The 23,913-nt window shown below is 40.1% G+C and overlaps 3 protein-coding genes across 4 annotated transcripts; 1 reads left to right on the forward strand and 2 right to left on the reverse strand.

Annotated features, from left to right (window-relative positions):
* The first annotated feature begins 686 nt into the window (after positions 1–686).
* Positions 687–9,223, forward strand: LOC146580285 (eukaryotic translation initiation factor 5A-1). 2 transcript variants are annotated; one of them, XM_085266938.1, is made up of 6 exons: positions 687–1,134; positions 2,481–2,650; positions 3,092–3,196; positions 5,481–5,612; positions 5,722–5,794; positions 8,460–9,223. In XM_085266938.1, exons 2-5 carry the CDS (start codon positions 2,483–2,485, stop codon positions 5,782–5,784), a joined length of 468 nt encoding a protein of 155 aa, XP_085123064.1. In that variant the 5' UTR covers positions 687–1,134; positions 2,481–2,482; the 3' UTR covers positions 5,785–5,794; positions 8,460–9,223. The 2 variants fall into 2 exon arrangements, with proteins under 2 accessions (XP_085123064.1, XP_085123063.1); XM_085266937.1 differs by having other exon boundaries at positions 692–1,134; positions 2,478–2,650.
* Positions 9,224–9,228: 5 nt separating this feature from the next.
* Positions 9,229–19,456, reverse strand: gps2 (G protein pathway suppressor 2). Its single transcript, XM_085266932.1, has 11 exons — positions 19,307–19,456; positions 18,788–18,905; positions 12,809–12,918; positions 12,599–12,711; positions 12,428–12,507; positions 12,266–12,345; positions 11,992–12,163; positions 10,617–10,694; positions 10,446–10,522; positions 10,197–10,292; positions 9,229–10,005 (listed from the first exon to the last, which is right to left on the reverse strand). The coding sequence occupies exons 2-11, from the start codon at positions 18,879–18,881 to the stop codon at positions 9,913–9,915; spliced, it is 993 nt and encodes a 330-aa protein (XP_085123058.1). The 5' UTR covers positions 18,882–18,905; positions 19,307–19,456; the 3' UTR covers positions 9,229–9,912.
* Positions 19,457–20,466: 1,010 nt separating this feature from the next.
* On the reverse strand, positions 20,467–23,385 carry LOC146580287 (gamma-aminobutyric acid receptor-associated protein). The gene is made up of 4 exons (XM_085266940.1): positions 23,140–23,385; positions 21,756–21,834; positions 21,537–21,655; positions 20,467–21,387 (listed from the first exon to the last, which is right to left on the reverse strand). The coding sequence occupies exons 1-4, from the start codon at positions 23,227–23,229 to the stop codon at positions 21,307–21,309; spliced, it is 369 nt and encodes a 122-aa protein (XP_085123066.1). The 5' UTR covers positions 23,230–23,385; the 3' UTR covers positions 20,467–21,306.
* Positions 23,386–23,913: the final 528 nt, after the last annotated feature.

Genomic DNA, 23,913 nt, shown 5'->3' on the forward strand with positions numbered 1-23,913 from the left:
AAGTGGGTTAACAACAAGAACAAAAGCACTCCTCTGAAAATGAATGAAAAAGCATCCAATGTCCAAAGAGAAAAGACCTTCAGAGAGTCGGGAGAACTTTTGCTCAAGACCACTTTTAAGGTGTGTTCAAAGAGTGTGGCTCACTGGAAGCAAAATATAAAGAAATGAGGGGTGGCTTTAGACTTCTGCACATCAGACAGTACATTTACAGTGAGCCCACAGTAGATCTCTAACAGATCTAGTTTTAAAGTGTACCCTGTCTTATTTATTATTATTATTATTATTATTATTATTATTATTATTATTATTATTATTATTATTATTATTGTTATTATTATTATTATTATATATTTTTCCTATCAAGAAGGCTTGCTCATGCAGTGATGTGAAATGTCATTGTATTGCCATAAATACTGTAGACATTGCATTGAATGTGCTACACTGTAGCTACACTGCAGTATACACTCTATTCTAACTGCATGTAACTAATTAACCAGTGCTAGCTAACGTTACTGGATAACGAGCCCTCCCTTTGCCCTCTCTCCATCTGCAAACATTAGAATCACATAAAAAAAAAACTTCAGGCTGTATTTTATTTTTTAAACCCTGGAAAAGCGGTTACAACTGCGCAATAAAGACGCAATAACATGGATGGGGATTTTATTTTGATAGTTCCAAAGGGAAGCGGGCAGTTTAGACTTCTTTTTTCCCCATGCCCTGACAGTGGTGGGGAGCTGGATGAGGGAAGAGACGGAGAAGGTGGAGTGCAGGGTACAGCCAGCACATACATAGCGGGGTTTAGGGCTCTGATTCTTTTGGGCCAGGCGGCTGAGTTTAGCGGCGGTGTACCTCTTTACGAGGTAAACTGCTCTCTGGGACAGGACAGGTGTGCTAAAAGACCCGGAATGAAAGCGGAATAAAGGAGGTAGCGAATAGCTTTTTGTTTGTTTGTTTGTTTGGAGGGAAAAAAGAGAGACATTTGGGGACATCGCAAACGAGCCACCAAGGAGGAAACAGGCTCCGGGCCAGACGACCGGTTAGCACGGACACTGAGAGGCAAAAGAGGAGGAGGAGGAGGAATAAGGGGAGAAAGGCTGACAAGTGACACAGGAGAGGAGACCCATTATAACTAGGGTGAGTTCCTAATCAAAACATCCTATAGACGGGGCGTGTTTGCGCCTGAGCAGTTCAGTTATCCTGTGCACATGTCCGTCCGAAGCCCTGTTATAGTCCCTTTAACCCCAACCTCAGGCTGCCAGCAGCAGCCTAATTACCCAGAGCTCCAGCACACCCTCCGCTAACCCATCACATCCTGCTACAGTCTGGTTACACTGACGCTTTCCTCCCTGTTTCTTGTTTGGAGGGGGGGGAGAGCGAAACATAGCCGTTTCGCCATTATCATTATAATTTATTTTGCTCTTCAAATCCTAAAAAAAGGCACTGCTGAAATTGTCAATGAGAGCAGACTCTGCCACCGCCTCTGTGAACTCTCACAGTCAGCGCACAAACTTTGCGAAAAACTCGCAGGCATCATCTCCTCGGACTGCTGCTGTAGCCATGGTATTAGCTTAGTCATTACTGTGAGGTACAGGCACAACATTCAGTCAAATTTCCACGTCTGTGGGCGTGTGGGCTCCCGGCGCCACTGTGATGCAGAAGCTTTCCTTAATGGTGCGGAGGGTTTAAGGGTCATAAAATGCGGGCTGTCCGCCTTCATCTGGAGGGCCTCGGCCAGAGTGCAGCCGCCAGTGCGCATGAATACGGGGGGTACAGCGACGTTGCAGCCGACGGGCCGTGGCACGTCCTGTGAGCTCTAGGCCGCAGTACACTGCGGAGTGAGCACACAGACTTTTACCACCCGGGGTGTGACTTACCGAAACATTTTTTATTTTGCTTCACAACAAGCGGGTTTAGTAAGTCACCCTACGGAGACGCCTCTTTGATTTACTTATGGATTTCAAATGCGAGAGGAGTAGTTTTAGACATTTGTACGCACAAAAAGATTTCCCAAAGTTAAAATGTTCGGATTCGTGAGTTAAACGTAAGAAATTGTGCGTAAATGATCAGTATTTCTTTATTCGGGTACGCATTTTGCACTTTGGGTCAACTTCCGTTGTTTAAATGCGCTATAGGCTCAAATAAAATAGACATGACAGTCAGCACAAAAAGATTCAGGCATTATTCATAATCATGTTTGAAGTATACCCCACCACACACACTCCAAAAAACAAACACACAAACAAACAAAAAAAACCACAATTCACACAAACACTACAGACAGAAACAAACTATTGATCCTGTCATCCTTGTATCGATCTGACACCGATACCAGCACCGATACTTGGACCAGTCCGCCCGCTTCTAGCTGTTAGTGTTGGTAGGACCGGTTAAGCTGGTAAAGATTAAAACTGGATTCAGTTTTAGCTGAAATGCTAAGTACACACACCTCCTTACTCTCCTTTCTTTGGCCTCTGCAGCAGGCATGGCAGATGCAGAGCTGGATTTCCAGACTGGTGATGCTGGGGCATCCTCCACCTACCCCATGCAGTGTTCTGCCCTGCGCAAAAACGGCTTTGTTGTCCTGAAAGGCCGACCCTGCAAGATTGTTGAGATGTCCACCTCCAAGACTGGCAAGCACGGCCACGCCAAGGTCGGTAAATTCCTGATGTACAGAATTACACAGGGGATCTTCATGCCGGGACACATCTATCCGCAAAATAAGAATAATGACTGTAATAAAAAAAGGTCTTCTCCAATCTGGACACAGTATAAACGCAGTTCTGAAAGAAGTTTCATTGGAGCTTCAGCTGAGGGAGAATTAGCGACGAGAGTCGGTGAATTAGCACTGCGAGGTCACGGTCACTAATATTAATGCATATGAACTGACGCTTTCAGCCTGTTCAAAAACATTGTGCCTCATCAGGGTTGTAGCTTTCAACTCTTCAAGTACTTGGAAAATTACATGTACTAAACTTGGAAATATTATTTCTAGCAAATCATGCCTTTTAGAGGATAGCAGGTAGCTGAAGTGCTCTCTTTGCACGCCCATTAGAAAGGAGATTGTTCATCCTGTGTGTGTTTTTGTGCGCAGGTGCACTTGGTTGGCATCGACATATTCTCTGGTAAGAAGTATGAAGATATTTGTCCCTCCACTCACAACATGGACGTCCCCAACATCAAGAGAATGGATTACCAGGTGAGACACAGATGCTGCGGCTCCCATGCTGGTAGGAGTAATTCTGCAGCTCCCACAATGAAGTCGCTCAAAGCGACGTCTTTGATAAGACGTCTCTGTCACGCTGAGTTAACGTTCGTGTGACATTAGAAATCGAGCCTTTCCTTCTCCTCGCCTCTGTGAAAGCTTTGATTTGATCATTAGGAATGCGTTATTTGTCATCACCAGAAAATCAACGTCCCCGCCTTTGACAGCACAGCAATAACCACAAATATGCGTGTCGCTGTTTAATAAGCACAAGATTTTCTGCTCGAGGACAGTCGGCAGTTAGGTAGCAATTGCTTCCCGAGAAAAGGAGGAGGGAAGATTTGCAAGACGTGGACGCGGAGAAGGAAAGAGGAGATGCTGCCGTTAATGACGTCTTTTAATATCCTGTTAATCTTTCATGAGCGCACGGAAGGAAAACAGAACCCTGCGGCTTTGTTACGCAGCCGCGCATTTGAAAGCAAGAAGGCGCCGCATGGATGTATCGAAGAGAGAAGAGGCAGAATTTGCTGTAGTTGTTTCAGTTTCAGGGTTTCACTGATACAGTCGTGACCTCCCGGTGTCTAAAAATAGAACCAGGCCATCAATAATGTTTACAGTAACACTTTTGCTTTACCTGCTGTGACAAGCCAAAGTGTGGACTGGGGGAAAGACCCAGTTTAGAATAGGTGACTTTGAAATCCTCCAAAAATTAAAACCCGTTAAGCTCATTTCCACAAAAACATTTTAATTCTTGGATTCTGCTGTAGTAGCTTTGCATTCCTGAGAGTTTACATTAATCCCTTTTCATCTTATACCCTCCTACGGTGTCGTTTTAGTGCCTCTCTCATTTAAAAAATCTTCTTTTCTGATTGGCTGTGACTCGCAAACAGAAGGTTTGAAAAGCATGTGATCCAGTGGCTCACATGGATTACTTGTCCTTATATTGACCTCCTTACTTAAACTTTGGCCGTGTTTAATCTGGGTATCCACCTGCAACACAGGAAGTTTTCCCAGTACTCCCTGAAGTGCACCCTGTGATTCAATAGCTTGTAGAAACAGCTCGTCTGTACGATTTTATTAGTCTTTCACATCACTGCAGAGGAATTTTCTCTTCTATAAAACATTCCTTCAGTTCTTTCAGATTTGTGAGCCTCCAGTATTTCAGTCAAGTTTTGATGTGAACTTTGACCTAAGTTATTTTCTTTTTCACTCATTCTGTTGTAGATTTAAATGCTGAGGATCGTTGTTGTGCTGTATGACCCAGGTTAGCTGTAGCTGTCAGACGGATGTCCTCACGTTTGACTTTAGTGCTGACTATTGGCTAAATTTCCCAGGATGTGCACTCCTGAGACGGCTGTGGTTTTGTGTTACCACACACCTAAATGCTCTAAATCTGCAAATTGTGAAAACGTCTGCTTTTATAGAAGCTCTCAAACTTGCTGACGATCAGTTAATCAAGTGCATTTCATTATCAGCATCTGATGCTTGTTACCCTCTTAATTCCTTATGGAAGTAGTAAGAGTGCAGTGACGATTGCACCGCTGGGCTACATAGTCCTGTGAAAACTTTCTTGCACAATGCACTGACTAATGTCTTGTATGCACTATGGAGCTATTTAGCATCTTTCAGGATGTTGTTGTGGTTCTGCAGCAGCAGCTTTACAGTTTCGGCTCAGTCTCTCCCAGTGCTCAGGATGGGCAGTCAATCAGCTTTTACTCGCACCCTGACTAGCTGTGGTTTGTTTAGTTCATTTATTTGTTCTGTGTTATTTTATCGGTGGTCAAAAAGACATTTGAGTTGTAATTTTAGATATTCAGTATCCAGCAGCCATGCTCAGCACCAGGTGAAGATGAATACAGGAGAGCATATATCAGAGTCAGGTGTTTCTCTATAGAGTCAAGGAAGAGGAAAATTATAGATAATGTAAAAGAAAAATAAACATTTGTCATGTTCTAATGATTCCTCAAATGTAGACTTAAACCTTCTTTTTTTTTTACCTCAAACCCATCGCGTACCGATGGAAACTAGGTTACATCATATTTGTGCAGAGAGCAGAGAGAGTATCGAGTGCTGCCGCTGTTGATCAGATATGCTGGATTAAACCATGTTGTGTGCAGCAGTACACTCAAGCTTACAAACTAACAACAAAACTACAGTTAATTAATTAAGGAACAGAAAGATGAAGATGATAAAGTCTCGCTGTGATTAAAGATCCTAATTCATTTAGAGTCTTCTGTCTCTTTTTTTCACTGTTTTTTTTGTTGTTGTCCTCTATCAGCTGATCGGGATCCAGGATGGCTACCTGTCCCTGCTCCAGGACAGTGGAGAGGTGAGAGAGGACCTGAAGATCCCAGAGGGAGACCTGGGAAAGGAGATAGAGAGCAAGCATGAAGCCGGAGAGGAGATCCTGGTGAGCACTGTTGCCTTTTTCTCCCGCGCCTGATACCGGACAGCTTCCACGGCTGCCTCGTTGCGAATTTAAATGATCGCACTTTACATAAGAACTTCTGCTCTTTCAGATCACCGTTCTAAATGCAATGGATGAAGAAGCTGCGATTGGCATCAAAGCCTTGGGGAAATAAGCCCATGCAGGTAAATGCAGAGCTGCGGCTGTGGCAGCACGCAGCTGTTCTCTTAACTCCTCCCGCAACCGCCGCCCTGACCCCAGCCTGCCTGAAGACAAGTGTGTGTGTGTGTCTGCGCTTGTGAGTGTGTCTCATGTAAAATTATGTATGTGTGTGAGTTCGGTCATTACACCACGCACCACCAGCATGTGCCATGCTAGTGCAATGTGTGTGTGAAGTCACGCACAGATGTTGTACATGAGTGGAGCAAGGGGAAGGCAACTCTGGACATCAAGACCCGAGGCTGAGGTTTGCTGTACAGATTTGGCCTTTGCTATTATTGAAAATAAATAAATATGACCTTATTTACAATTATTTACAATTACGAATATGCACTATACTGGAAATATCCATGTTTTTAAATATGAATGCGTGTTTTTGTGTATATACTTGTTTGGACTGGATATATTAGTGATGTCAGATGACAAAATGTTACAAATTCTGCAAATTTTTTTCAAATTTAATACTGTATAAGGTGGTGGTTGCACAGCAGGGTGACCTGGTGGATTTGCCTAACCCTTTAAAGAAACAGTTCACCCCCAAATCAAATATGTGTTTCCATCGGTAGTGCTGTTTATGAATCTAGACTGTTTAAGCATGAGTTGGCCGGTTTTGGAAATATCGTACAGTGGAACTAAATGCCCCATCCATGACACTGTGTTACGTCCCCTAACACACACCATTGATGGAAAGAAAAAAAAAAAGAACAGAAAAATCGTATTACCTTGCTGTGAGCAGTTTCGTGTAGGAACTATTTTGTTTCTCTCGAACTACAACCGTGCTGTGCAGAAGGACATGTGGCTGTACCTGAGGCGAGAGGCTCGAACTAATGGCCCCTTGTAAACACAGATCCTCCTGGCTTAGCTGTCAGAAGTTGCCCACTGCTAGCTTGTCATAGCAAGCTGTTGAGCTACAGGATACTGTTGGTTGACATATATCCTGGTAATAAATACCTTATGTTACCTAGGCAACTACAGCTTGTAAAATCTATAAAGCAATGCATGACTGGCAGGTTTCTTCTTGTGTTGATGCAGTTATTAATAATTGGCTAATAAGCTATCTCCATTCTTTCTTTCCTTGTCAACATTTTGACACACTGAGGACAAATTGAACTCCTGATTTCTCACTCAGTGGTTGATTTATTTTCCTGCTGAGCTAACAGATAAAACAATGAGGCAATTACATCACAGGGTTTTTAATGCTAACACTGGGACAGCACAAAAGCGGTGCTCGCAACTACAGGCTGACTGATTTATTGATATTATGGTGATATGCTGGTATTTTATCAGCCATTATTAGTTATATTGCTATCAGTAAAAGTAAAACAGAGATGGGAGAAACACTCTACAACCATGTTGCGAATGTTGATGCTGCAAAGTTTGTCCAGCAGAGGGCACTGTGGAACTCGCAAACACTCAATGTTTGGGATGCAGCATAGTACAAGCAGCTGATTCGAGCAGAGTTGGGCAAAGCGTAAACAAGTCAATAAACTTTAAAAAAAGAAAAACATTGATAAACTAAAAGCTACAAACACCACAACATGTTTCGTGTGTGTGAAATAAAAAAAAAAAAAATTGGTCGATATATTGAAATATCGGATTTTTAAAACACCAAGTATCGGTATCAGTTTTAACAGTCCAGCCAAGCGAAGTTCACCAATAAACAAGACAGAATGTACTTGTAGAGAAATGTAACTGATATAAAAGTGTTGATATTAAAATAAAATGAATAATAATTATCTGTGTGCGTGGGTAGACTTTGTGTAGCGGTGTCTACACGGCCACCTTGTAGCAAAAAACAAAGCAGACACTAAGCTTCACCGCAGTAATATGATCTGCATTCTTGCTTTGAAATAAGGGAACTCCATTCTTCGTGGAAACATCAGCATGTTGTCGTCACACCGTGATCAGGTTTGACTGCAAACACAGCATGCTTCGTGGGTCGCAGGATTCAAATGGAAACCTCAGAAAGAAAATAGTCCCTACATTAAACTGCTCACGTCGAGGCTTGCGGACTTTTTTTTTACTCACAGCCAGGTCATAATTTCTGTTCAGATACTTTACTTCTTGGTTATATAAATACATTATTTTGGCACTATGATCATCACATTCAGGTTATCTCTACAGCCAGGACTGGGCAACTCATGCCAGAACCATCTAGATGGCTAGAAAACACCACAAACCCGAGGAAAACATACACAAGTTTGTCAAACTTGTGTTTCACAGTAACACTATTAAGAGCATGTGTATCATTCTTATGTATAAATATAAATGAAAAGCTGAAAGTTAATATTGTAATATTTGATCAGTGTTTATCTTTTTTCCTGTGGGTTACACTTTATTTTACAGCCTGTTACTTCCTGTGTTTCTTTAAGAAGCAGCTCGCAGCCCTGTTGTAATTGTAACCTGTTTATGCACTTTCTTTCCTGTAATTCGCCTCCACACTGTGGGCTGTAGAATAAAGTCACTGTTATCTGTGCAATGTTTCCTCTGCAGAGGCCAGTTAAACCATCTCATTAAAGTACATCTCTAAGGACAGATATATATATATTTATTTTTCTTAAGCATCTTCCTTCCTGACTTCTCCTTTCCTTTCTTCTCATTCCTCCCTCCCTTCTTCCAATTCTGTTTCAGGGGTAATCGAGATGCACTGGACCTGGGGAAAGGAGGGGATATTGCCTCGTCAGTTATTCTCCCTCTTTGTTTTTCATACTCTCTCCCTCTCAGTTGTCTGTCCCTGCTTCAGGTTCAATTAGTTAATAAATCATTGGAAATGTCAAACAGTTAAAAAAAAAAAAACATACTCCATGTACATACACGTGTCCAGGCGTAGTGGTAGGTCTCACAAAAGATGGAGGTGGTGTATGATTGAGTAGCTACTTACAAGCTGTTAAAGTCACGACTATTATTATTTGTCCCCAATTTATAAAGGGCTTCAACTCCACACCTGCATTGTTCTGTTGAGGCTTGCTGAGCGTGTACCATACAGGAGTAAATACATGCCTCGATTTTGTATTTCTGTATGTCACCATTTCAGCACTGGGCCCCTACAAGCCCCGCCCCCTCCTGCCGTCATATCATCATTAGTTTGGGTTTTTACCGACATGGCACACCAAGGTTCAGCGTGTTTTTGTCTAAAAGTTTAAAGAGACGTGTCAAAGAGAGACAAGAAACCAATCCTCTTCAAGGAGAAATTCTTTTTTCTTTTTTAAAGTCCGCTGGCCAAAACGTTTCGCTTCACTGTTTGGAGTATTATTTGTCGTACTCTCAAACTGTGAGCAGTGATTCGGAGGCGGACGAGTCGTGGCGGTTTGGTGTCCTTACTTTGTGTTCATGCAGCCAGTCCAAACTGTGCAGAATGTCTTCTTGGCCAAAACAAATAAAGACGACACAAACTGCTGGCTGTTGCTTATTGTTTATTTAACAACATTTAAGCAAAAGCTTAAAAAATTTAAACCAGACCTAAACCTGATTGAAGCTGTGAGGGATGATGGGAAAAACTTGAGGCAGAAAATGGCTCTCTTACTTTCTGGTAACACATTGAAACAATCTTTCAGTTAATCTGTAGTAGTGTTCATCAATGTGTGTGTTTGTGTGTGTGAGAGAGAGACAAATCAGAAACATCAATTAAATCCAAATACTGTACACGTTCTCTTCCACTTCCTGCTACTCGATAGTGAGCAAAGGAACTCCAGACACACTGGACACGCCCCTGGTGTCACTGTGGATATGAAGGACCGGCTCTGGACCGCGTAGTCTGGCTTTTATCAGTGTTACTAACAGTTAAACGCACATAAGCACCTCGATGATGGCTTCACAGTGCAAGTAAAATAACAACATTAATTGAAGTAAAATATGAGTCTGAAGCTCAGAGCACATATGTTGAAGAGCTGCTTAGTAGCTTATTAACAACATTAAAACAAAGCTAAAAAAAAAAAAAACAACTATACAAGGAATAAAACAGATCATAAGGCATAATCCAACCTACTTACAAAAAAAGAAAAAAAAGAAAGCTATTTAAGCGCCAACAGGATCGGCAGAATCTTGAGTGGACTTCTGAAATCTGAGCACCGGTGAGTTTGATCATCTACTTGCCGTGGTGGTAAAACCTCTGCCCGCTTTGGCTGTGGGGCAGGAAGCTATGACGGGGAGCGCTCTGGGGAGAGCTCTGAAACGGAGCCTGGGGAAGGAAAGAGGAACCATGATCACAAGACAGACAAGAAGCAGAACATTAATGAACATAAACACACTGTAGCAGCTCAGACTTTACTTATATTGAATATATTTACAAGAATTACAAGCAATATACAAGTTACTTGACCACATAACACAGAATTAAAAACAAATGGTGTGTGTGTTTTGAGGGTTCACCTTTGCAGTAGGGATCTGGACCGCCATCGATGATGTGGGCAGCAGACCTGGGGTGGAAGGATGCATGGCTGGGGGGTGCATGGGCCTCAAACCACTCTGACATGACGGAAGGAAAACTGTGGTCAGCTAATGGATAACGTCTATTATTTAGATGATCACATATCACAGAGTTTATTTTTGTGTTTGTCTAATATTCCAGCAACATCTGCTGTTTCTGCTTCGCAGCATCTAAAGCTGAAACGGTCTTACTGCGTCAGTAAAGCCCGACTGTTGGTTAGCATGTTCCAGCTGCTTCTGCAGGGGTATTCCTGCTCCAGGGATGTATCCTGCAGAAGATGGTCAGGTTACTTTACAACTCCTCTGAATTTTATGTAGATCGTGGAATTAGACATAGGTATAATTTACAGCAGTGAAACCCACCTTGCTGGGAGGTGAAGTGAACAGGGTAACCAGCCTGCTGGTGAGGGAGGTACTGCATTGCTTGAAATGCAGATGCGCCTGTGGGGAAAAAGGCAAAGTCATTACAATCAATACATCTCACTGTGATCTGATTGTTTTAATGATCAATCAGCGGGTTTCTGACATTACTGACGCCACGGCAGCATCTAAATAGCATGCCGCCAACTCCACGGTGCATCCACACTTGAAAAATACAAGCTTAAAGAAAAATGACTTCGCACTCAGTGGGGGATTTTATTTTTCGGCTGAAATCAGGGCGCTTTGATCAAACGAAAGCTGTCGGCTGGACTGTCAGTTTTGCGCTTAGACTGTTTGAGAGGAGATTTTCAAACTGTGCGAGAAATGATTTCATAGTTGATTTGTATAAACACGATGTACACGTCTATGTCAATGAAAATCAGCAAAGACTGGCGGCACCTGTGGGCTGAGATGGGCTCAGCCTACTAAAACATGCATCTTGCTCATCAAAAGCATTTCTCTTTACGCCAATGAACACATATTAAAATACCAGCACTGTTTCTAACTTCTGATTGGTTGGACAGTCGTCCCTTTCTTTTCAAATTCAAACATCCACAGGGCTCTGACGCAGGCCCAGAATGAAGCTTGATCACTCAGACCACACACAGACACACACATACATGATCCACTGCTTACCTGAGGTCACACACTCACACACATAATGTTCTCTGAACCATATATGGACTCAAACAATTACATATATTAGTTTAACTTGAGCTATATTTATGTGTATCACGCTTATTACTGTCAAGACTCTGATAAGGATATCGCCTTAAAACTACTAGAATGCCTTCCTTAGCCTTTGAATAGAGGCTATGCCCTCCGTCTCGACTGCCCAACTATATTTCAAGAAGCCCAGCCTGACACAGCAGCCTACAACCGGCTCAGATTGATTTCTATGTCAACTCCTGAAATCCAAGTAAAGACGGAGGAATCGCACACATGATGCTGATAGTTCATTTCTTTGTGTGTTCACTGTGCCACTAGAGAACATTGTTTGAACATTAAAGGACAAAATGACCTCTTACACAATTACAACTAGTGTATAACGCATGTTTGTGTTTGTGTACTGTGATGCACATCACCATCCATCAATCCATCTGTGTTTATTATTATTTTTTTGTAATCATTTTTGACCTGGTGCCCTATGGCACTGCATGTTATTTAACTCCCTCGTTTCCTGTTTCTTCCTGTCTTATACAGTTTTTTTTATCGTGTATATGATAAAATATGTAAGTCATGTCACTGTGACACATTATCCAAATGTTTACTGTACCACTGTACACACTGACAGCAAAGAAATCTTATCTCATCTTACCTCTGATCTGAGAGCTGCTTGCGAAACTGACTGGCACTGAGGGTCCAGGGGCGTAGCTGGAAGGATGCTGAGCCTGAGCCACTCCGTAGGGCTCATGGACCCCCTGACCTCCGCTGAACTGGCCGTGCTCTGCGGAGCCTGAGCTGAAGCCAGGCGTCTGATAATGACGTGCCTAAAAGAGGACGACGTGCACATGTAAACACTGTAAGAAGCATATTATATAGATTGTATTATATTTTATAAATTCTTTAACTGGAACACTCCTTTTACTCACAGGGAGGACAGCAGCTGGGAACAGCTGTTTGCTCCTTTCTCCGAGCAGTGGGCCAGGTCTGCTGTGGCTGACTGGATTGCCTGAAGGAGAGAAAAGGAGAATGTCACTATATGAAAAACAATGACGACTCTGGCAACGCACAGAACCTGGAACTTTTCTCACCTTGAATGCCGAGGAGGTGCTGTCCTGGGTGCATGGGCAGACTCTGCTGGTAGCTCGCTGATGTCAAAGTTGTAATATCACTAAAGAGGGAGACCAAAAAGCTTAACCGACAATTAACAATCCTTTGACAAAACAACAAACTAAGTGAAGTATATATATATATATATATACCTCTGCTCTTTTCTTCGTCTTTTCTCCTCTTCGTGGAGAACTTTCTTGAGCTGTAAAAAGAGCTGATGTTTCTCTTCTTGTAGTCCCTGAAGTTTTTCCCCCATCTTCATCACCTGATGTTTATTTGAGGAAATCATGGTGTAAGAACACACAGACTTTGTTTTGTATAAAGCTGGGAGCACAGACTAGCTGAAATGTCACATTTCAAACCTGTTCTTTCGTTTCCTCCAAGGACATCCTCTCCTCTATCTCTTTTGTCCTCTTCCTCTCTTCCTCTTCCTTCATCTTCTGCTCCATCATTTTGTCCACCTCTTCCTCCTCTGAAAAAAGTTTATTTATTAAGGTGAGTATAGTGTAGCTACTTTTTTTTGATTGCCTTTTAGATCTATGACCAAAGAATAGGTTGCAGGCAGACAGCTATAACATATACACTCAGCAGGCAATTTTTTGGGTACATTTTGCTATTATAGGGTTGAACCCCTTTATTCTTTTAAAACTGTCTTAATTCTTCACTGGACATATTCAACGATGTGCTGTAAACGTTCCTCAGAAATGGTCCATGTTAACATGGCACATCACACACCTGCTGCACATTCATGATGTGAATCTCTTGTTCCACCGCATCCCAAGGTGCTCTATTAAATTAAGATCTGGTGACTGTGGATGTAGTTTAACTACAGTGAACTCACTGTCATGTTCAAGAAATCAGTTTCAATTTGATTTGAGGTTTGAGACATGCAAACACACATGTTCATGAACAATACAAGAAAATCGCTTCAGTTTCCTCGCTCAAGATCAAAGTGAAACTAAAGGAGAACTGATAAGCCCTCAGGAAAAGAGAAGAACAGTTTGCTGAGAATATGAATGACCTTACACTTCTCCCACCGCAAAGGATTCTGGGAAGTAGCTAGCCGGTCGTCACGGCAAAGCTACAAGAGCGTCTCTCAGCATGGGCCCGAAAAAAGTTCTGTCAGCCGAGGAAGGAGACGATATTAAGAAGTCGCTGGAGTTTATGACAGAGGAGATTTCTACTGTCAAACTGCAGCAGAAAGCCATCCTGGACCTGGTCGAGGAAGTTAAGGCTCTCCGCATCCAGAACGCCGAGAAGGATCGGCGGCTGGCGTACCTGGAGAACAGAGTGGCGGATTTGGAGCAGTACACCCGGATGAACGATGTTATCATCACGGGGCTTCGCATCAAACCCCGGTCATACGCCCGGGCGGTCGCCACTGACAATGTAGGAGGGCCAGGAGAGGAAGATGTCAACTCCACGGAGCATCAAGTGGTTACCTTTCTACGGTCCAAAGGTGTGGAAGTGGATTATAACAACATTGAGGCTTGCCACCCTCTACCCCGAAAAAATGACAGTGACAAACCAGCCATCATTGTGAGATTTGCAAACAGAAAACAGAAAACAGCACTGTTAAAACAAGGAAGGAAACTGAAAGGATCCGATGTCTTCATGAACGAACATCTGATAAAAAGAAATGCGGACATTGCCAGGAAAGCACGTTACTTGAAGAAACAGGGAAAAATTCAAAATACATGGACCACCAACTGCAAAGTATTCATTAAACTCAATGGAACACCGGAACAAGCCAAAGTGTTGGTCATCAGAAATATGGAAGAGCTGGACAAATACTGAGGTCAACTTACTCTGGAGGTATGAATACACATGTGACGTGACACACAACACAACACATGGCACAGTCCAAAAGAACTTCATCTGCATCCGGCAACAATATCAACATAACTCATTGGAATTCTCTTTATGATAATCTGGAACTGAGAACATTTCGATACACAGACCATAATGTTCTAGACTTAGAAAAGGATATAGACCCGGAAAATAATTTCTTCTACAACATCAGCTGTAACTGCTGCTACTTCACTGATGAACAGTTTAAGCACACCATCAACACGGAAAATAAATTATCAATAATCCATTTTAATAGCAGAAGTCTGTATGCCAACTTCAACAATATAAAGGAATATCTAAATGAGTTGACAAATCCATTTGGAATTATTGCCATTTCTGAAACATGGATCAATGCGGAGAAAGGAATGGACTTTGGACTGGAGGGATATGAAGTGAATTTTGTAAATAGAAGGAACAAGAGTGGAGGGGGAGTAGCTGTGTATGTGGATAAAAACCTAAACTACAAGGTGGTAGAAAGTATGACAACTGTAATTGATAATTTACTAGAATGTATAACAATTGAAATTTATAAGGAAAAAGAAAAAAATGTAATAATTAGCTGTATATATAGAACACCTGGCTCTAGTATTCAAGTATTTAATGACTTCATAGAGGAAATATTCTCTAAAACAAATCAAAAAGTTATGTTTATCTGTGGTGATTTTAATATTGACCTGTTGAATCCAAAAAAGCATAAAATGACCAACGAATTCCTAAACACTATGTACAGTTTGAGTTTACATCCTAAAATAACCAGGCCTAGCAGAATTACACCACATTGTGCCACCTTACTTGACAATATTTTCACTAACAATATGGAAAACAACATTGTGAGCGGAATATTAATTAATGACATCAGTGATCACCTACCAGTTTTTGCAGTTTATGACACTAATTATAAGAAAAATCAGCATGAAGAACAACTGAGATACAGACGTGTAAGGACAGAAGAAACTATGACTGCATTTAAGAACGATCTATTAAATCAGGACTGGGACAAGGTGTACAAAGAAGCTGATATTGATATTGCATATGGCATATTTTTAAGAATATTCATGGAGTTGTACGATAAAAACTGTCCAACAATAAAATACAACAGAAAGCACAAATATTCAGATAGACCATGGCTCACTAAGGGTTTACAAAATGCATGTAAAAAGAAAAATACACTCTATAGGGAATACCTACAACAAAGAACAAAAGAAGCTGAAAATATATATAAAAAATACAAAAATAAGTTGACCAATATTATACGTGTATGTAGAAAGGAGTATTATAGTAAAATATTGAACAACAATAAACATAATATGAAAGGAATATGGGATGTTTTAAACGGTATCATTAAAAATAATTATGGACAACAAAGTTATCCACAATACTTTATCGATAATGGCAATATTATGGAAAACACTGCTGATAAGGTCAACAGCTTTAATCATTATTTTGTAAATATTGGACCAAAACTGGCAGAACAAATTCCTGAGTCACTGCCATCAGTAGAATGTAGTGAAAACCTGATTGATAGGAACCCTAACTCAATGTTCCTCACATCAGTGGAGGAAAAAGAAATAATTGACATTGTACACATGTGTAAATATAAAACATGTACTGATTGTAATGATATTGACATGAAAATCGTCAAGAAGGTCATTGAAGGAATTGTAGGACCTCTAACATATATTTGCAACTTATCATTTCAGACGGGAAAAGTGCCAAACAAAATGAAAATAGCTAAAGTTGTGCCGCTGTATAAAACCGGGGATAGACGCCACTTCACAAATTACAGGCCTGTTTCTTTACTACCACAATTCTCCAAAATCCTACAAAACCTGTTTAATAAACGATTAGACAAATTCTTAGATAAATATAAATTACTCTCTGACAGTCAATATGGATTCAGATCAAAAAGATCAACATCTCTGGCATTAATCGAATCAATTGAGGAGATTACGAATGCTATAGATCAGAAACAGTATGCAGCTGGAGTATTTCTGGATCTCAAGAAAGCATTCGACACAATCAACCATGACATATTAATTAATAAACTGGAACGGTATGGGATTAGGGGGGTTGTACTGCAATGGGTGAAAAATTATTTAAGTGACCGGAAACAATTTGTGAAGCTGGGTGTCCATTCCTCATCATGCTTGGACATTGCTTGTGGTGTTCCACAAGGCTCTGTACTGGGTCCAAAATTATTTATTATTTATATAAATGATATTTGTAAGGCATCTGATATATTAAAATTAGTATTATTTGCAGATGACACAAATATTTTTTGTTCTGGGGGGAATCTAAAGGAGCTGCTGGATACAATTACTTCAGAAATGTGCAAAATTAAAAAATGGTTTAACAGGAACAAACTATCGCTAAATCTAAGTAAAACTAAAATTATCTTATTTGGGAATTCCCTTAGAAATGCACAAGTGCAGATTCATGTAGATGGTGGGGAAATTGAAAGAGTACTTGAACATAAGTTTCTTGGTGTGATTATAGATGATAAATTAAACTGGAAGTCTCATATAAATCATATACATAACAAAATTTCAAGAAGTGTCTCAATCTTGAGTAAAGTAAAACACATTCTGGACCACAAACACTCCACATTCTCTATTGTTCCCTGATTGCACCGTATTTGAATTACTGTGCAGAGGTTTGGGGCAATACTTACAAATGTTCGCTATCATCAATCTTTATATTACAAAAAAGGGCCATAAGGATAATCCATAAAACTGGTTACAGAGATCATACAAATCCACTATTCTTAAAATCAAAAATTCTAAAATTCACAGATCTGGTTCATTTTCTCACAGCACAAATTATATATAAAGCAATAAATAACCTGCTTCCTGACAATATTCTAAAAGTGTTTTCTAAAAGGGAACGGGGATACAATTTGAGGGGGGAATTAAATTTAAAACATCCTCGTATCCGTACAACATTAAAAAGTTTTTGCATCTCTGTGTGTGGAGTGAAGCTGTGGAACAGACTAAGTAAAGATATGAAGCAATGTCCAAGCATGGCGCAGTTTAAAAAGCGGTTTAAGGATATGGTTTTTACAGGGTACAGGGAAAAGGTAGAGATTTGATAGGGTGTTCTTGTCTAATATTTTCATGTGTGTGCACATGCACGGGTTTGTTGGTATGGGTATATGTATATGTATATGTATATATGTGTATATGTATATATGTATATATGTATATATGTGTATGTATGTATGTGTGTATATATATATATATATATATATATATAAAATTGTAGGTTGTGTATCCTTCAGGTGTTAATGGGGTTATTGAAAATGTGTATATGTGCGTATGTGTGTATATACGTAGGTATGGATAGATAGAAACATATATGTGTATATATTTATAAAAAATAAAAATAAAAAAAAAAATTACACATAACATATAATGTAATTACAAGGAGGTATTTCTGTAGTCTATTGATACTAGAGAGTGGAAAAGGGGTGGGATTAAATAAGCTTATGCTTCTTCCTGCTCCTTTTTGAACATGGACGTTATTTGGAGTTGTGGTTGCTCGTTTTCCTTTTGTTTGCTTTGTTCATTTGTCTCTTTTAATTCTATTTTTTTTTTTATACTTTTTCAACATGTTCAAAATAAAGAATCAATCAATCAATACTCAGGCTGACGACTCTGATTTTGTACTAAGAGGTCCACCGTGTGCAAAGAGAAAAATCACCATATTATTGCACCATTGATACAAAGTAGGATGGAATCATACTCTTATGCCGTTTACACCTAAAGGTGAGCCTACCATCTGAATATTGCAGTAGAAACTGACACTCGTCAGATCAGCAAATGTCTGGGGGGGGTTTGTCAGTCTTCTGTTGCAAAATGTTGGTGAGCCTGTGCAAACTGTAGCTTCAGTTTCCTGTTCTTAGCTGATAGGAGCAGTGCCCTGTGCTGCTTTAACCCATCTGCTTCATGGTTTGACGTGTTGTCCATTCAGTGGCACCTTGGTTGTAAAATTGTTTTAGCAAAGTCATTTAAATCACATTTTTTCCTCATTCTGATGCTCAATTTGAACTTCAGTGGGTCGTCTTGACCATGTCGATATGGTAAATGCACTGGATGATTATAAATTTGTGCCTAACAAACCAGCAGGTGAGTGTATTATTACACAAAAAAATCACAATCATGGATGGATAGATTATTCGAAGAATATATGCATAAACATAGGACTTGAATCTAAATGAGGCAGGCAGATCTTAGTCAAATTTTACAGAATTACAAAGAATGAACATGAAATGTTAATTTGTTTTATTGACTAAATGCTAAAAACAATTCATACTCTGGTTGGCTGATATTTAATTGTGACCAGGAGTATTACCTATCCAAACACAGCTCAGCGTCTTAACAGTGCTTGCTTATTTCTACAAGGATCCTTAAAGGTGTCAGATGTGACACACTAGGGCTAAAATACTTTTTAAAGCGCATACACACATACACACACACAAAATGAGAAAGCACCTTGTCTCTTGCGCTCTCTTTCCCTCATTATGTGTTTGTGGAGAGCTCTGGCCATCGCGTTGGACAGCTTGGGTCTCTCAAGCAGGGCGGGCATTGTGACAGGCAGTGGAGGGGCCAGCTGGTGTGGGTCAAAATGTCAGTAATGAATCGACAAGGTCAGAGGAAATATTTAGAGTTCATTAAACTACATCAAAGTGTGCATCTACGCTCACTCAAACAAGTGTAACAACCACAGGCCTCGCTAGCTAGCCGATATCGGCCTAAGTTAGCACAGATAGCTGTACCTCCCAATACATGACGATATTTAGAGTAAAATGCACCAACAGAAAACATAGTAATTTAATATAACAAGTGATGTAGCTTACATGTGTAAACCCCTAACAAAAATAACATATTTAAACTTAACCGGGGGAAAACGCTAGCTAGCGAGGCTAGCTGCAGAGCACTTTACTGAGTTACGTATTTTATCCTACATGGTCTACTTTGAATTCAGTGCTGATAAAACTGTAAAAGGCTTACTTTTATTTCGTTGTGAGTCTTTTAATAAGAATCTAACCGTCTGGCGGTTTTTTAGCTTGATAGCACTCGAGCGGTTAAAACAGATAAAAATCAAAACGTCTCCCACAAAACATAAACAGACGGAGCGATTTCCAGACCGGTGATGCTGTTGCATTTCCGGTTCAAAGAAGGCGGTCACGCTTCGAAGTGCACTTTGGGAGTTGTAGTTTGGAAGTGCAATGCGGCGACTCTCACGTCGACGTCAGCAAAATGAAACTTCCAAGCAGTTTTGTGTATGTCGTGTTTTTATTTCTTGATGCTTATACAGTTTTATAGTTCAAATATTTGATTTCCTATCAAGGGAAAGATTTAGGAAACACCAAAGCCTCCTTGTGCCGAATGTGGGCTAACCAATTTGATTTCATTGGCAAAACATGAGTAATTTCCTCATTACTTACAACAGTAAATTACATGTTCCGCTTTATTTTTCCCCAGTCTGAAATATGTTTTAATACTTTCATTACATACTACCTATTTTGTTATTTGCTACTTACACAGAACTATTTAACTATTAGATCAGTCAAAGTACTTTATAACTGCAAGTCTCATTCATCCAAACACTTTTCTTTTCATAAATGCACTGAGGTCAAGTTGGGATTTAGTATCTTGGCTAAACATACTTTGACTTGTAGGCTAGAGAAGCCAGGGATCAAACTACCAACTCTCTGATTAGTAGAAAACCTATCCTACCAACTAAGCCACATCAGAGCTTCCTTCCCAACGTTTATTTTTTGTATGCCAGTCTACTTTTGTAACACTTAAAGAAAGCAGGTGGAGGAAAAAAATAGATGTTGGAGTCAAATGTCTTTCTTGCATATATCAAAAATTATAAACATACACGTGGACATGCATGACTTTGCAAGTCAGATTATCAGTGCAGCAACAGAAGCTGATATGATAAAGCAACCCACGCAACCAGAAGAAAAATGAACTAAATCACAGGTTCATGTTTTTGTATGTTGTGCAAACTGTAACTCCCTTGAAGCGCACAGCATCAAATTAACCAGTGTAATGTTTCATTACATTGAAAGCCACAACTCACATGGCTAAAAAAATTAAAAAAATAAAAGTGTAATTACTTGTTACCCTGTAGCAAAGGGACAAAAAAGACAAACAGCAGGTAGTTTTTCCATCACATTTTATTATGTATGGTCATGAATAGAGAGAAAAAGCCAGTTACGCAGCTGTATACAGAGTTCAATTGTAATTTTTCTTCTTACAAAAAAAAAAAAAAAAAAAAAAAAAAAACTTAAAAAATAGAAGAAAAAAAATTGCACTCAGCTTTACACAATCCTTAGAAAGTAAGCCATCTAAAAATTAACAACAATAACAACAATAATCATTAGCAGTCAACATAATAGTCTTACCACTGAAAGCAGAGGATGATTATTTAGTCTGAATTCTATTATACTCCTTGCAAAGGTCCAATGCAGAGTAGCAAGCTAAATTCTCCTTGACATGCTTTTAAATAAATTTTGTCACTTTAGTTTGTTTTTTCCTAGTGAAAGAGTTCTTTCCCTTTCATTTCTCAGCCTAAGCTCAAGCTAACAAAACTGAACAAAAAAAACCCCCCAAAAAACATTTGCGTTCATTCTAAATAACGCCCAATTTAAATCCTTTCTCCCTTAAACCTGGAGTAGCTATAGTAAAGGCCTATTTCTAGTATTATTTCATTAATCTCTCTCATTGTTTTTAAGTAAAGTACGATCGGTTTTGACACTAGAAATTGAACTGGCCATGAGACCACTTAGTTACTGTTGAAAAGAAAAGCGGGAGACAAATACAATTCAGACTGCAGAGTAATAAAGACAGAACTGGATGCGAGAGGGGTAATGCATGGGTGGTGAAAGTGCATTTGACATATTCACTCTGGGAACTGTAGGCTGCTGAGCTGGATTTAATATTTAAATGAATGAATGGATGTGGAGGTCTCAGAAAGGTGGGTAGTGGTTGAAGTGGGATCAGATTTCCCTTTGGCTGTCCCCATACACACTCTCATCACTGTAGGCAATGTAGAGGAAAAAGTCCTCTTCATGATGCTCCTGATGGGAGGGGAAAAAAGAAAAAAAACATGTTAGCGCAATATCAATAATGTAGGGAGAGGCTAAGGAGGAACAACCAAAGGCAACATGCTGGTTAAGCCATAATGTGAGAGCATGTGAGTGAGCAGGAAGCTTAACAGGACTCTTGCCTGGTACAACAATCCCATGGTAGCTGAGGTGGGTGGAATGACGTTGTTTACAAAGAAGAAGAGCGCATCCTCAGCTCGCAAGTGGATTCTTTTCCGGATGAGGAAGTAAAACTGACCCACTGATGAAAGAGAGAATATGTAATAGTAGAAATTTAACATGTGACATTACAACTCTAAAATAGAAGTCAACAACTTTTTATACTCCAAGGCAATGTTTACCCGTCAGGTCAGAGGGGACAAGGTACTTCTTCTTGTCCAGATCTCCTATTCTGGCTTTGGGTGCTTTCTCCACAATTACCTAAAGGTTAGAAAAAAAAAAAGAAAGAAAAAAGAAAAAAAAACAAAACAAAAAAAAACAGGTGTACAACATGTTTTTATTACAAAGGCTGCAATATGGTGTTCGCTTCATTGTCTCAGAAAAGGGATCTGAGAGTGTACCAAACTGTCAGTCAAGCGAGGCCAGGCACATCAAACCCAGACGAAGTGTTTAATATAACACAGATTATATTTCACAAAAGTATTTCAGTGTTAGAAAGAACCTGGTATATTTACACCCCGGCTATCAGACGTGCGGTTTAATTTTTGAACGCCTTCCCTACTAAACCTTTTTAAGTCTCTCTCCAGTCTAAAAATAGGACCGGTAAAATATCACTTGCCCACACGGTAAACACTGACTGCACAATTAATCAGCGTCCCCCCCCCCTTTTTTTTTTTTTTAAATGAATTAGCACCTGATGTGCATTTTTTGTCAGTACCATTTTATGATGGTGAATGATAGTTTTAATTCAAATGATCATACAAAACACGACATCTGTGAATGTTCTCTGGGTCTTTGGGAAGTTATAATGGACTGTTTTCACCATTTAGTGACCAAATAAGTATTCAATTAATAGAGAAAATAAGCAGTGGTTAATTGACTACGATAGTTAATTGTTTGTTGTAGCAACAGAACAAGTTTACGGTAAACTACGATTGAAGGACTGTAAAACGAAAGCTTAAAAGTGATCATGATTGAAAGGAAAGTGTATTTCGTCATACTTTACAGGAAAAACCCGAAATCCCCACATTAAATCAGCTGATAGTTGTGACACAGACGGCCTCGATAGGCCAGACTAACTGGGGAAAGCCTTTATGATTTATCTGCAAGGAGCTGGGCGACGTAAACAACCCCGTTTTGTTGACAGCATCTATTTTAAGGCGCTCTACTGCGTTTCAACATCCAGCTACAGACCACTAAAAGAGTCTGTGCACACCTGCATGTCTTCACCGTAACCACCGTCACAGTCATAACCACCATTATTTGGCCACCAATGATGATTCACGGAAGAATAACACGGAGATCACCTGCTGGCCTGCTCACAGCGGCCGAAATTCCTACTTAACCTCTGCCGTTGTTAGCTACCATGTGTGGCGGTTACAACGTGGCAGTAAACAAACTAAGCAATATATTGTGTGGGTAAAATCTCTCTACAATATCACATTTAGATTTTAAGATTAAATTAGTAATAAAAATAAAACAGTGAGCATAACGAAATTAGCCTGACAGCAGTATAACAGCAAGGCAACCTAGCTAGCTGTCAAGGTGCTAACGTTAGCTACTTACTGGCACCCTGTCCGGATACTTCTTTCTTATTTTCTCGCCTTCGGACCGCCTCTTCTCAAAGGGATGCTCTTCTTTGTACTGAAACTTCATCTTTAAAAGAGATGACAGACAACAAGTCGGTCACTCCGCGGTGGTACGGGTTGCTTAAGAACTGACTCGAATCGCGGACACACAAACACAAACGATGCTAGCTAGCCTTAGCCTCGCCACAGCTGTTTTCCTAGTGCGACTGCAGCGGAGGGATACAATAACAACATGACGTAGAGGAAATGGGTAGTTCGCAGGGGCGTACCTCACCTTGTTTTAAACCCCATTAACGTCGACTGTGTGATGATAATCGACGCGTATTCAAGAAGAAAATAATAATAATCTTGAAATAAACAGTATACGAAGAGCTTACGAATCAATGTTGCCTTTCTGTCTTTTTCTTTTCTTTTACGTGGAACTATTTTATTTTTTATCAGCCGCTGCGCATAAAGACGCGGGGCAGGGCACTGAGGAGGGATCTGTCCTTGTCATATGACCGAGGCCCAGCAGTTTGTGGTTAGGGAGGAGAAACCGAAAAACATGCGACATTTCATTGTGCTGGAGCTTTCGCTCCCGGTGATAAACCCTGAACCAAACACGTTTATTCACATTTCTGCAGCATGTTGGATTATTGTATGTAAGCATAAGTTACTGCGTATTTAATGGTGAACACAGTGCCTACTAAGTTTCCTCTAATTACTCGGGGTTTACGACTCATTACACCATAACAGACGAAAGAAGCAAATA

This window comes from Mchenga conophoros, linkage group LG3 (genome assembly GCF_057382185.1).
Source record: "Mchenga conophoros isolate Kocher_MC1m ecotype Shallow Benthic linkage group LG3, M_conophoros_male_GT1.1, whole genome shotgun sequence".
Lineage (NCBI taxonomy): Eukaryota > Metazoa > Chordata > Actinopteri > Cichliformes > Cichlidae > Mchenga > Mchenga conophoros.